Raw genomic sequence first — 15,632 nt, 5'->3', positions numbered from 1 at the left:
CAAAGAGACAACCTACTGAATGGGAGAAGATATTCACAAAGGATGCATACAATACGGGTTAAATCTTTAAAACATATAAAGAACTCATACAACTTAACACCAATCCAATTAAATAATGGTCAGAGGACCTGAATAGACATTTCTTCCAAGAGGACATACAGATATCCAACAGATATATAAAAACATACTCAACATCATTAATCATCAGGGAAAAATCACAATAGTCAGAATGGCTATCATTACTAAATCAACAAATAACAGGCGTTGGTTAGAATGTAGAGAAAAAGGAACCCTTGTACACTGTTGGTGGGAATGTAAATTGATACAGCCACTATGGAAAATAGTGTGAACTTTCCTCAGAAACATTAAAAATAGATCTACCATATGATCCAGCAATTCTACTTCTGGAAATATATCTGAAGGAAACAAAAATCACTATCTCAAAGAGGTATCTATACCTCCATATTCATTACAGCACTTGGAAACTACCTACCCATTCATCAATGGATGAATGAATAAAGAAAATGTGGTGTATATATACAATGGAATGTTATTCAGCTATAAAAATGTAACCCTTCCAACAACAAGGATGAACCTCAAGGGCATTATACAAGTGAAATCAGTCAGATACAGAAAGACAAATACTGTATGATCTCACTTATATATTGAATCTAAACAAACAAAAAAAACCTCATAGAAATAGAGAACAGATTGGTGTTTACCAGAGGTAGGTTTTGGGGACTGGTGGAAGGGGTCAAAAGGTACAAATTTCCAGTGTTAAGATAAATAATTTCTGGAGATGTAATGTATAGCATTGTGACTATAGTTAACAATACTGTATTGTATATTTGAAAGTTGCTAAGAGACTAGATCTTTAATGTTCTCATCAAGGAAAGAAAACTATTTGAGTTGATGGATGTTAACTAAACTGACTGTGGCAATCATTTTGCAATACATGAGCATATCAAATGTGTATACCTTAAACGAATGCAATGCCAACCATATATCAATACAACTGAGGAAAATGAGATATAAATATTTACAATTTTTTAAAAATCCAACCCTCCCCCCCAAAAAAGGATTTGATCAGTATAGACATCCATTTGCAGTTCCTAGGAATATCCATTTTTTCATGCATTCACTACCATGGATTTTTTTGTCATAATTACTATTCTGAAGACTAAAACTGGGGTGTGGGATTGGACATTTTTATAGATTCATTGCAAATCAATTTTAATAAAGCACTTTCACAATAAATTAATTCAGTTTAAAAAGTTTATCCATCTAACAATGCCTGGTCATTCTTGAAGATCAATCTGGTGTGTAGTCTTTATAGATAAACTCTTCCCAAGACTGATCTCCTTCATTTATCACTATAATCCTACTTTCATATGGCTTTATATTATAGCACTTTTCACAGATATTAGTTTATATGGCTCTCTGTGCTTTTAAACTATTTATTTATGGCAGGGTCTGTATCTTACTCTACAACACATTCATTCATTCATTCATTCATTCATTCATTCATTCATCTCACAGAGATTTATTGAATACTTATTAAGGCCAGTCACTGGCTGGGGCTCTAGGGATCCAGAAAAGAACCAGACTGACCCAAGTGCTTGCATTCAAGATACTTACATTTATGAGGATACAATATATATAACCAACATCAGTTAGTGATGGATAATGACAGTCAGAAACACAACTTAACTGGGGTGGAGATAACTTTAACTTGGATGGAGGAGAGTTAAAAGACTCCTTTGTAAGCTGAGATCTGAATGATAACAGAGGCAGTTTGAGATGTTCTGGGTGAAAAATCCTGGACAGAGGGCACATCTGTGCAAAGGTCCTGGGAAGGAAACTGTCTCAGTATGCTGAGAGAAATAAATAAAATCCCAAGACTGAAGCAAAGTCAATGAGAAGGAGAAGGAGAAGCAAAAGAAATGAGCCTCAGAGATGTAGGAAGCAGCAGTTCACCTAAGACAGGGACAACAACCTTTTTTGGTAAAGATTTAGATTAAAAATATTTTCAGCTTTGCAAGCCATATGTCCTCTGCCCCAACTTCTCAAGTCTGCCATTGTAACCTGAAAGCTGCCATTGGCAGTATGTTAATGAATGAACATGGCTGTGTTTCAATAAAAATTTATTTATAAAAACAAGCAGCTGGTTAGATCTGGCTGGTGACCCATAGTTTATGACCCTTGATCTTAGTCTCATAGGCTCTAGGGAAGAGTTTAAACACTATTATCATGCCAATGGTGGCAGAGAGGCGATGATGATGATGATGATGATGATGATGATGATGATGATGATGATATCAATGGAAGCCACTGGAGGATTTATTTTTAAAAGGGAGTGATGTGATTTGCAGGTGTTGTGGTCCATGGACCTGACATGTAACAGGCATGTAAAAATCACCTGTTAAATAACGAGGCCATGCTAAAAAAAAAAAAAAAAAAGGAATCACTTCCTTGCATTTTCTCTTCCCAACAGCTGTAGTGGGAACTGCCTTCTGTGACAACATGAAATGATAGGCCCTTCCATTTTGCAGAGCTCTGTATGAGGACCCAACATTTAATGAGCATATGTATCAATTATCCACACAGCTCTTAACCTGGAATCAGGCAGTGAAGTCTTCTCAGACACAGCTTTCCTAGAGTTTTCAGTTCAATTTCTGGGTCGACAGTTTGCCTCTCTTTGCTGTTTGTTAGCTTTTTATGCCAGGTTTTCAATATTGGAAAAGCTGAAGATTCTGACCCTATTCCCCACTGCACTGTAACCAGGAAATGTCCCAATTTAAAAACTAATATAAAAGATCCAAGGTCTTATAAAACACTTACCCCTATCCCTGTCCACCCATCCAGCAAGGATTCTGGGAAAGGGGGATTAAAAACTAAAGCAAATTTTGCTACACAAATTAGAAACATCTGTGTGGTTCCTTGCCTCGGGTAAGTGTCTTTAAAAAAAATACACCAGAAACTTCAGGATCTGAAACATTAAACAAAGAGGGAATGATATGATTTCTGAGTTAAAACTAAGTGCTCCATTCATTTGGTATTTGGTCCAGCATCAGGCAGCAACCCAGGTCTCATCAACAAGGCAATTTGGCCGTGGAGTTTCAACCCAGTCACTTTGACAGGGCAGTGGGAGATTACCAGACAAACAATGGGATTGAAGTACTGGGAGGCAGATTCAGCCAGCCTTAATATCCGGCCTTGGACACAAACATCCAATAATTACAAACTGATCTGGGGCTTTAGGTCTGTTTGCCAGAATTCCCCAGGTGTGAACAACTGACACCTTATATATAAATCAAGCCTCTTTGGAAACAACATTAGCTTCCTGCAAGTGATAAATCAGAAAAATGCGACCACATCAATGATCTAAGTGAAGATTCGAGAGTCTGCAATACAGAAAAGAAAATGGGACTCTGTTTTAGTCATTCAACTATCTACCAGAAGATTTTCACTGATGACCCGCTGTGCCTGAGGTTCCCCCTTCAGGTATATAAAGCCCTTTGAGAACCTCAAGGAATTGTTCCTTTAGTGGCATTGACTTGTATTTTACCTCCTCTGCCACAGTGTACTCTCAGCCTTGCCCAACAATTCTTCTGTGGATTACTTGTGTTCCTTTCTCTTCCCCAATACCTTCAAGTGGCTGAGACTTGAATTCGAAAATGCAACTTTTGTTCAGGAAAAATAAACCATGGAGGCTGATGTTTTGCAAGAAATAAAGAACATTTCTCATACTTTATGCTGTGCTAATAAACTCAACTGATGAGAAATTTCACAAAGATATACATAGCATAATCAAAATAAATTAAATTTCCTGAAACAGTAAATAGTTATTACTGAATTCACTGCCTAATTGTTTCCCCCCCCCCATTATAATGAAATTTTTCAATTTGAAACAGAACTGTTAAACCTAAACGAAAAAGGAGGGGTTGTGATTCTGTATGTTTGCTAGCTTGGTAAGAATGCCTTTTGCTGTGACCTCTTCGCTGCATTTGGCAATTTGTCACCTTCCACAATTTAAAGTCCATGGTTTTATGTCCATTAAATATAGGATGTCCCCAAAAAGGTATACACATACTTTGAATAATTATAAAGGCAGTGAGTGTTTATTAAAACATATTTCATTTTTCAAAATTGAGCTGCTAAAGTGTGTGTATACATTTTTTGGAACACCCTGTATTTTTAATTGATCACTCATGCTTGTCTAGTCATATGCCTATTATTGAGGTGTGTGCATTTCTATATAACAATTCACTATTCCCATTTGACAATTCAGTACCTTTGTGCCAATCAACCATGTAGAACAGCATAACCCACTAAGGGTATACAAAGATGAATATGTGCCATCTAAACTTTAGAATTAAAAAGCTCATTGCTTGAAGAAAGCTTCATTTTTCCTATAGCCCAGTACTACCAGCACATTTTCTAGAACAACTCGAATTAATGAATTCAATTCCTAAAATTTTGTATCACTTACAGGTTTTTTAATGAGTAAATTATACCCCCTAACCTTCCTGAAAAGATTCATAGTCATGACTGGAAATGGATAGAAATGACAAATTACATGGTAGAGACATAGATCGTCAAACATGTACTACAAAAAGACTCATCTATAAAACAACCACAGTTATTCCTCCCTTTTATATTCCTCAAGAATAAATTTTTAAGAAAAGGACTTAATGTTTCCTAACCTCATGCATGGGGAGTTGTGTTTCTTTTCATAAGGAAAATGATCATTACCTCCACAGGCTTGGATGTGCACATCATGCCCCATAAAAAGTTCAATGGTTATGGACTTACCTGCATACATTTGGAGACATTTTTTTTCCTTCTTCTCTCTATGGCATTTCACTACCCTAACTCATATTTTACTACCCCCTTGGCTCAGGGATAGATAGAAGCAATAAAACGAAAGTCAAGTTGGTTTCACAGACAGTAAACATGCATTATGAATTTGAAACATACCATCAGATACATATTATGCTCATTGAGCATATATTTTAGAAGAACTTCCTTCGAGACACTTTATGACTAAAACCATAATCTGGAACCATTCACTGTCCTTAGCTTAGAATTCTGCGTGGTTTCATGAGATGTTCACTTTAAGAAATACAGTTTAAACTTACAGCTTTTGAATCAAACAATATAGGTAAAAGACATTCTTAATTGGAAAACCAGAAAAATACCATGAATCCTTTACACAATGAAACAGAGAACAGAAGTAACAATAAAAAAATCAGATTCAACTAATAGATTAAGAAATTTGTAGACAATCCTATTTCACTCTTTGTTTGCCCCACTTAAGGAACTAAGTCCCTGAATGTTTAAGAGACTTCTCCAAAGTAACATGGGATCAGGCTGGACCCCCAACATCCTAGCCTCTAATCAAACTATAACTATGCTTTCTCCTACAGAATGTTCAAGTTATGACTCTAGATCTCAATTCTGGCTTCAGCTGTATCAACATGTCAGATTGCCTTCACTGAGGGAAGGACACCACATCTTAAGACCAATATATTCAAATTGCCCAATTTGCATATACACAAAATTATAGCCAGATGGGGATGGGTATAGAAGTCAGATGTATGAATCACATACACCCAAAACCATTACCTTAGTATTGTCATATTTACATGCATGTCTAACCTGAAGCTAGTCATACGTAAATTGCACTAAGAATCAACACGTTAGGGCTGCCTAATTTTCAGATGCATAAAAACTTATAATTATAGGTGGGGATCATGTGCAGTGACCATATTTAAGACCAACATAATATTAAGGCCCACTAATTTGGAAAACTTTGAACTTTTACAGTTTGAAGATACTTGTTCTAGTGTGTGTGTGTGTGTGTGTGTGTGTGTGTGTGAGTTTCTAGTATCACTCTGAAGCACTTGATATGATTAATATACCTAACAACACAAACAACACATATATAAGAATGTATCCCCACAGTTAAGAGGTAATGATATATATATATATATCCATCCCCACAAACATGCAATTGAGCAGCTCTAATAGTTTGTATAGCTCACGTACTAGATCCAATCCACAGCGACAACGTAAAGAGCCACTAAGAGAGAATGAGCGAGTTAGGAATGACTATCCTTATCCTGGAGGATGAGGAACTGTGGCCCCCTTCTCCTGTCCCTTAGAAATATGTGTGTAAATAGAGAGAGTGGAGAATTAATTATAGGAAGGTTTAATTTAGATAGACTAGATCATTTCAAACTGGATAATCTCTTGCTACATTGAGTAATTCTATAATAAAGTAGCTGGAAAAATCTACCACTGGTTGGTTCCAAGTGGCATAAATATAGCAAGGTTCCCTGTAGGTTATAGACTTTTGTAACTTTGATGCTGCTCATTTTGGATTTCTCTACTCTTAGGAATACCATTCTGCATATATAAAACCTCTTGCTCTATACAATTAACTTTGTTTCCATATTTACAAAAAGGAACACATTTGAAATGCATGGTGTAGGGTGCATTTTCACTTACCTTTTCTGCTGACTGAGCGGTGCCAAAAAAAATTGGAATGAAGGCAAGCCATACTATACATGTCGTGTACATAGTGAATCCAATGGGCTTGGCTTCGTTAAAGTTCTCTGGGACACCCCGAGTTTTGATGGCATACACAGTACATGTGACCATGAGAAGAATGCTATATCCCAACGAGCAAATGATTTGCAAATCTGTGATGTCACATTTGAGAACTCCCCTGGCCAGCTCAGGGTTCATGGTCTTATGTTCATCATAGTCTACGATGATGTTGGGTGGGTCAACGCCAAACCAAATGAAAACACCTAGAAGCTGAACTGATATTAAACTTGAAGTGATCGCCAGCTGTGATGTCGGGCTGATGAGTCTGGGAGCTGTCACTGATTTCTTGCCCTGCTCAAATATGCGATAAATCCGATTGGTCTTTGTCAAGAGGGCTGCATAACTGATGCACATCCCCAAGCCCAAGAACACTCTCCGGAAGGAACACACCGCCACGTCAGGCTTGGCTATCATCAGGAAAGTGATGATGTAGCAGAGAAAGATGCCCGTCAGCAGAACATAGCTGAGTTCCCGCCCCGATGCCCGGACTATGGGCGTGTCATTGTAGCGGACGAAAGTGGCCATGACAAAGATGGTGGCAATGATGCCCAACATCGCTAAGAAGACAGGGATCACGGCCCAGGGGGAATGCCACTCCAGCTTGATGATGGGGATATCCTGGCAGCCAGTCCGGTTCTCATTGGGCCGCTGGTCATAAGGGCAATGCTGGCACGTATTCTCATCGAACTGGTACTGGTAGCCGTCACAAGGCTCGCAGGTCCAGCAGCAAGGAGTTCCCTTCTGGGTCTTCTTTCTTTGGCCGGGTTTGCAGGGCAGAGTACACACGGAGTGGGGGATCTCCCGGACCCCTTTACCCCACTGCATGTCCTCGATCTGCAGCGTAAGGAATAGAATGCAACAGCGCATTATTGGAGAGAAAAGAGAAAGAACAATAGCAGCGAACAGTCATAAGAGAAGTATTTGACCACCTGATGAGGTCATGTAATTTACTCCTCTAGTGGATCTACAGCCAAGATTTGACTCCCTACCAATCCATTGCAACATCCTCACCATTCACGTAGTCGGAGAGTATGTTCCAAACATACTTGATTCTAAGAAATTCCTGTGGCAACTTTAAAAAATATAAATTCCTTGCCCCCACCCCTGACCTCCCAAATAAGAATATCCTGAAAAAGAGCCTTTGGATCTTTACTTTTAACAAGCGCCCTGGGGAGTCCTATGATGAGATAAATTGAGAAATACCCACATGCTCTCTACCGCCTTCTCCAGGATAAATGCAAATGTCTCAAACCACAGTAAGAAACACACACACACACACACACACACACACACACACACACTCTGAAATAATATAAAAGGCTACATTCATCTCCCTTATTAGGTGCTTTAAAATTTGTTTTAAAATTATTTTAAATTCTGTAGCATCACTGCCATTTTCATTGAGAAATTGTGAAGCAGAGTCAGCCTTTCATTTCATTTATCACCCAGGAGTGAAAAGCCTCACTATGAGGGCTTTAATTCTAGAGGGGGATATCCTAAGAGGTCAGGAAGCATTTGATCAGAAAATAATACGGTCTGGAAACCTTTCAAGGTTGGCCATGTACCTATTTGGAGATGAAAATTAAACGAAAACACTCTAACTTAGAAGAGGATAGACAAGTGTTTGCTTAATTAGAATATTGATTTTCTGGAAGGGAATCCATAATCAACAGTGTTCTGAGAAATAATGGCATTAGCAATACAACACTTTACTATTGGGCTGGAATTCATGGTGGTGGATACTGCTCGGCTTTGCCAGAATGGCAGCTACTGTTCTGCTTTCCTGAGGCCACTTTCTCAGAGCTCCCTTCTGTGTTTTCTGTGAAAGTTACACTGAAGCTCCGGGGGCAGCACACAGGACACAAGCGTGGCCAGTGAGTAGACCACAGTAGGTCACATGCCTGAGTGTGCATCAGACCCACCTGGAGGACTTGTTACAACCCAGTATGCTGGCCCTACTTTCTAATTTTCAGATGCCCTGGGTATGGGATGGGACCCGAGAATGTGTGTTTGCAACGAAATCTCAGATGCTGTTGCTGGGCATTCTCTAGGGACCACACTTCATCCACCACTGATACCTTCTCTTCCCAGAGCCTGGGTCAGGGATGGGATTACCTTGGAATGGCACAGGATTTAATTTCATGTTTTTTACTGAGATTGTACAGATTAAAAATCTTTGTTTTTGTTGGACTTGCAGTTTCCAGCATGTAGGGATGCTGGCTGGTGCTTATGGCTACAAGAAGGAAGAAGTTTGTCGGGAAAAAAGGGAACACAAAGGAAAGAAATGAGGAGAGTTGAAGACAAAGATTACTCTTGAGCCTGTTTGAGCCACTGGATATAGCTATGCCTGAAGCAGGAATTCCTGAGGCTGTACCATTAGGTAAGCTAATAAATCCTGCTATGCTGAAACACTTTAAATAGCATTTCTATCACTTGCAACCAAGTGTCCTAAAAATTATATGTACTAAATAAATAATTTCAGCATCTACAAGTTGCAAAAGATACACCTAGCAAATTAATGAGAGAAGAAATTAAATTCCAATGAACAAATTTGGCTGATATTCCCCATGCCCACTTAATTGAATTTTTAATACAGTTGAACCAAAAATAGGTGAGAAAGATACTAGAAAGTCTGAGGCTTTTTTAAAAGATAAAAATAATTTTAAGAGATAAGGGGGAAAGAAAATTAATTCATAGCTCATCGGAATTTCACTACTGTGTTAAATAGGATGTAATTTATAGCGGGGTGTGATATTTCTATCAAACTTGAATGAGAACTACCTTGAAAATCTAAATCAATGTAGTTAACTCTGAAAAAAATATGGCTTAGGGTTTAAACATCATAAAATATCATATCCTTGCAATGGTTGAATTTAGACTTTAACCAGAGGCCCAAGAATATTCAGATGACTCATATGCACTCATTTGCCTGAATACAAAACCCAAGTCAGCACTAATAAATCTAAGTATAAATAAAATAAATCTAACTAAATATAAAACATCAATACTTTTTTCTCTCAACATCATCATTTTAATGGAAGTGAGTCACTGGCAGCCATCCCCAATTCATAAAATTAAGGAAATCATTTGTAATAAGAGAGAAAAAGACACACATTCACTTTATAAATGTGAAATTTTGTAACCTGGAATCTAAAAAAATTACTATTAATACAAATTTTTTTCAAATGTCAAATTAAAAGGTCCTACACATGGCTAATAAGAGAAATTTAAAAGCTGCAAGTGAATTTTATTAGCTAAACTTGAGGTTGCCTATTCCAACATGAGTGGATACTAATATGCCATGATTAAACTTGATCTTTGGGAACAGATGTAGGGATCAGACAAATATAGGCACAGATAATCATTCTGTCATATTCCACAGTCCATTTTAAATGTTGCCAGCTCACTACTTCTAGTTCCCCTTGATTAAAATAAAATGCCTACAATGCTGAACAGCTTCCCCCCACTAAATTTACTCAAATAAATAAGAACTGTAACTACAAACACTGCATTGACTGATTACTTAATTTGTTTTCAATTTTCATTTAATGTAGATCTCAATTTAATTGTATATATTAAACCAACAAAGTTGCCTCCTGCTCCAAATGAACAACAGTCTAATTTACTTGCTTTGCCAAGAGAAAGCATTATTGATAATATGGGGGGGGGGGGAAGTACGGTTGTATGTGAAGCACAGTTTATTCTTATATCATTTACTAATTATTGTCTTATTCTCTGTACAAACAACGGTAAACCTACAAAGGTACCAAGTAACCTGTAAATGTTCCGGTAAGTGAGAATTTTGTTAAAGCAGCGCATATGACTTATCATATCTATACCCACATACACAAATTCAGTGCTTTGTTTCATATGAAGAAACAGTCACCTGCAAAAGACTATAGGCAACTTTTTAAGGGAGAATAAGAATTTAGCGCTATGAAAAAAAAACACACACCATAATCTCAGAGGGCTAGTAGGGATGCAAATTTCCAGTTCTTTTCTGAACTCTGCAACAAAATTATCTCAGTTAGCTGGAAAGCCTAACTTATATGGATAGGTGGACCAATGTTTTAGGAAAGAGAAAATTATAAAGTTCTGGTTAATGAAAGCAAAAATAAGCCTGTTGTGAAATCCTAGGAAAGTGTTCTTCATTCTTAAAAAAGAGACACAGAGAAGGGATATATGCTGTTTTCAGACTTTGAACTTTGATATGTACAAAAATAATGTGAGGAACTGCAACAGCCATTCTGTATCCATGAAGAGGCAAGTCTAAGGAATAAATCCAATATGCTGAGAATAGAAAAAAAAAAAAAAGATAAAAATAATTTGTGTCTTTGACAGCATAATTATGTCACCAACTTAACCAACTCTATTGACTGGTACCACTCTACCACTGAATTTCTAATATGAAATAACTAGTAGCCCATTGCGCAATATCACACACAGTAGGCCGCCTGCTGCTTCCACGGGAGCCGGTGGGAACTGCAGCGCACCGCCGGGAGCCTCGCTGCTTCCATGGGAGCCTTGCGGCTTCCGTGGGAGGCGGGCCCGCCATTGCCTCTCCGGGCCTGCGCTTGGCTTCAGGCCAGCCCCCGTCCCCCAGAGGCCCTCCGTGGCTGGGGCATTGCTGTGGCAACGAAGCAAGCGTCCCGCCCCTGCCGCTCTGCACCCGCTGCCCAGAGGCCCTCTGTCACCATGGTGATGAAACAAGCATTCTGCCAGGCCGCTCACGCTGCCCGCTCTCAGCAGAAGCCCCCCCAGGACTGGGGGATTCCGGTGAGGCTGAGGGGACTGGCTATGGGTGCCACCATCTTTGTGACGGAGTGACAGTTAAGTTGCATATTACCCTTTTATTAGATAGGATAACTTTCCTTAATGTTTAATCAATTATTTTTTAAACTAGAGGCCCAGTGCACGAAATTCATGCACTCAGGGTGGGGGTCCCTCAGACTGGCCTGCACCCTCTAACAGTTTGGGAGCCTTCAGGGCATGTCCGACTGCTGCGGAGGTGGGAGAGGCTCCCGCCACCACCACTGCGCTCGTCAGCCATGAGCCCGGCTTCTGGCTGAGCGGTGCTCCCCCTGTGGGAGCGCACTGACCACCAGGGAGCAGCTCCTGCATTCAGCGTCTGGCCCCTGGTGGTCAGTGCGCATCATAGCAACCAGTTGTTCCACTGTTCTGTCGATTTGCATATTAGCCTTTTATTATCTACTAGAGGCCTGGTGCATGAAATTCGCGCATGGGGGTGTGTGTCCCTTAGCCCAGCCTGTACCCTCTCCAATCTAGGACCCCTCTCACAGTCCAGGACTGCTGGCTCCCAACTGCTCACCTGCCTGCCTTCCTGATTGCCCCTAACCACTTCTGCCTGCCAGCCTGATCACTCCCCTGCAGACTGATTGATGCCTAACTGCTCCCCTGACAGCCTGATTGCCCCTAACTGCCCTCCCCTGCAGGCCTGGTCACCCCTAACTGCCCTACCCTGCAGGCCTGCCCCCCCCAACTGCTCTCCCCTGCAGGCCTGGGTCCCCCCACAACTGCCCTTCCCTGTAGGCCCGGTCGCCCCCAACTTCCCTCCTCTGCCGGCCTGGTCACCCCTAACTGCCCTCCCCTGCAGGCTTGATCGCCCCCAACTGCCCTCCCTTGCAGGCCTGGTCCCTCCCAACTGCTCTCCCCTGCTGACCTGATCACCCACAACTGCCTTCCCTTGCAAGCCTGATCCCTCCCAACTGCACTGCCCTGCTGGCCTGATCCCACCCAACTGCCCTCCCCTGATGGCCATCTTGTGGTGGCCATCTTGTGTCCACATGGGGCAGCCATCTTTGACCACATGGGGGCAGCCATCTTATGTGTTGGAGTGACAGTCAATTTGCATATTACTCTTTTATTAGATAGGATAGAGGCCTGGTGCACAGGTGGGGGCCAACTGGTTTGCCCTGAAGCGTGTCCTGGATCAGGGTGGGGGTTCCCTTGGGACATGGGGCGGCCTGGGCGAGGGGCCTGTGGTGGTTTGCAGGCTGGTCACGCCCCCTGGCGACCCAAGCAGAGGCCCTGGTATCTGGGATTTATTTAATCTTCTATAATTGAAACTTTGTAGCCTTCATCAGAGGCCAGGGCAGGCCAGGAACTTGGCTTCCTCCATCGCCAGGGGAATCCAAGCCTCCTGCTTGCTCAGTGGCTGCAGCCATTTTTGTTGGGATTTATTTATCTTCTATAATTTAAACTTTGTAGCCTTGAGCGGAGGCCTGGGCTGGCCAGGGTGTGCAGGAAGCTTGGGTTCCTCCATTGCCAGGGAAACCCAAGCCTCCTGCTCGCTATGTGGCCACAGCCAGCCTACTCACTCCTGATTGGCTGCTGGGCATGGCTGGTGGGTGTAGCAGAGATATGGTCAATTTGCATATTACTCTTTTATTAGATAGGTTACTAGAGGCCCGATGCATGAAATTTGTGCAAGAGTAGGCCTTCCTTCCCCCAGCTGCCAGCACCGGCTTCCCTCAGGCCACCAGCAGGCACCCGGGACCCAGGCTTCCCTGGAAGCCCTGGCTTCATCTGGAAGGACGTCTTGTCTAATTAGCATATTATGCTGTTATTATTATAGATATATAAAAGCCAGTGACCTGAATGCCAGAACGACCAAAATAACTGGTCGCTATGATGTGCACTGCGGCCGGCCTACCAATCCTATCAGGGGGTAGTCCTGCCCCCGATTGGCCTCCCCACCCCAATCATGGGCAGAGCCAGCTAGCCAACTGCCTGCGGCCCCTCCCCCTGGCCGGCCCCACCCCTGATTGGCCCCCATCAGGGTAGGCTGGCCGGATCCCACCCATGAATTCGTGCACCGGGTCTTTAGCATAAGATATATGTTTTCATTGACTTTTAGAGAGATTGGAAGGGAAAAAGATAGAAATAGAAAAACCTATGAGAGAGAAACATCAGTCGGCTGCTTCCTGCATGTCCCCTACTGGGGATTGAGCCTGCAACCTGGGCATATTCCCTGACCAAGAATCAAACTGGTGACCTCTTAGTTCATGCTCAACCACTGTGGCACACTGGCCGGACTAAATAATCAATTCTTCATGATAGTCTACTACTTGCAGTCAAACATCTAATACATTCTTTCTTGCTTCTGCATCTGGTGCAGACCTTCTGAATCTGTTAGGCCAGTCGTTGGCAAACAGCGGCTCGCAAGCCACATGCGGCTCGCGAGCCAGTTTGCCACTCTGTTGACTAATGAGTTTGCCGATCACTGTCATATACTACCCTTTACCTCTTTGCACACAATATGCCACAATTGCCTAATCCTCACAGCTTCCAACTATACAGTCACATTTAGTCTAGTCCAGTGGTTGGCAAACTCATTAGTCAACAGAGCGGCAAACCACGGCTCACGAGCTGCATGTGGCTCGCAAGCTGCAGTTTGCCGACGACTGTGTTAGGCAATTGGTCTGCAATGTAGGTTCTTACATAAATAACAGGTAGGTCTGGAAGGGAAGGGAATCCTTGAATCACATATGGTCATAAACACTTATCTCTTTCTCCTGAAAATGCTCAGAGAACAGGGTTGTAAAGTCCTGGACTCAGAAAATCAGCTGTGACTCCATTGCTTCTTTCTCAGACCAAAACAAGGAAAAACCACCTGTCAGCTATAGGTCTGTGCCACATGCGTTTGGCAAAGGAAAACTGGGTTCTGGCCCTAGAAGAGAGTGTGTTACTCCACAGGGAATGTGTAGACCTTATAATCACTGGAATTGAAAAATAAAACCAAATTAGTTGCTGTCTGACTGCCAAATGCAGGAATCAAGCAGTGACACATTTTATAGTGTCTGGAGTACCCATTTTCATCTAGAAGAGATCTGTTCCTGTCCCCCACACAGTCACTTTGTATCTGAAAGAAAATTTTGTCACTCCAGATATATTTTCTTTGGTGAAATTGTATTTGCCTATTTCCAAAGCCTACTGTGTAGATCCAACTGACTGTGGATTCTATTGGATAATTCTCTGCAATATTAGTTCTCCTTATTAAAACCTTAATAGAATGAGGTAATTTTAAAAGAGCTTTTTTACTAAAATGCCACTTGCTCAATAAAATACATCTGTTGTATCTAATTTATAGAAAAAGATTTTTAGGAAAATGCAGAGAAATGTTGACTTTTTAGTACTAGAAAAGAGCCAGGTTTGGGTTCTGGTGGAGGGAGGCTAAGGTGAAGTGGCAAGAGCTTCATAGGGAATTCTGTAGCACCTCGATGTCTTTTTTATTTTTAAAGACTCAGCCCCTATTGTTATACCTTAGGCAGCATAACTGGGCTGTGAAACAACATTTCAGGACTGATATATTACAATAAAAACACTCATTAATTCACATCCTACTTACTCAAAATCTGTAATTGAAATCGTCCTTTTTTTACATGTTCTAAGAAGGAAGCACCACGCACAGTATTATTAGGATTGGCTTTTTACTGTGGTGGCCCAGAGTCATTCACAGAGAGCCCCCGGTGGTTCAAAATGGGCATGCTTTGTGTGGTTACTGAGACTTTATTCTGAGTCAAGCCAGTGGTTCCCAAACTTGCCTGAACATTTGGATCACTTGGAGATCTTCCAAAAATTCCCAATAGGCATCAGCGTGTTTTGAAGCTCCTTCGGTGATATGTAGATAAGTTTGGAGCCACTGATCTAAGCTCTCTGATAGACTGGAACTTAGAAGAAAACCTTGTTGTTGTTTAGAGAACCCAGTGATTACAAATTTACTTCTCCTGGCTTCTGTTCTTGATTTGTGATGCACTATCTCATTAAAAGTCTAAATGGGTCACACTAATTTTTTATATGTTTTCATTGATTTTGAGAGAGAGAGAAAGAGAGGGATAGAGAGAGAGAATCAGCCATGAGAGAGATCCATTGGCCACCTCCAACTGGGAATCCAGCCTGCAATCCAGGCATGTGCCCCGACTTGGATTGAACAGTGACCTCCTGGTTCATAGGTTAATGCCCAACCACGGAGCCACTCCAGTCAGGCTAAATGGGTC

General features: G+C 41.4%; 1 protein-coding gene across 7 annotated transcripts in view; it reads right to left on the bottom strand.

The window, feature by feature from the left end:
- The window catches only part of GRM7 (glutamate metabotropic receptor 7), an 843,273-nt gene that overhangs the window by 188,697 nt on the left and 638,944 nt on the right, over positions 1–15,632 (bottom strand). For all 7 annotated transcript variants that reach the window (XR_013960786.1, XM_080671907.1, XM_080671909.1 and 4 more), the window contains one exon: positions 6,514–7,449. Coding sequence is in view for 6 of the 7 variants with exons in the window: in XM_080671907.1 (XP_080528033.1) it covers positions 6,514–7,449 (936 nt within the window). In the remaining variant the exon portion in view is untranslated. The remainder of the gene's footprint in view (positions 1–6,513; positions 7,450–15,632) is intronic.

This window comes from Plecotus auritus, assembly GCF_963455305.1.
Source record: "Plecotus auritus genome assembly, chromosome: 6".
Taxonomy (NCBI): Eukaryota; Metazoa; Chordata; class Mammalia; order Chiroptera; family Vespertilionidae; genus Plecotus; species Plecotus auritus.
Note: the sequence above shows the minus strand (reverse complement) of the source record. Positions and strands in the feature narration are given on the sequence as shown.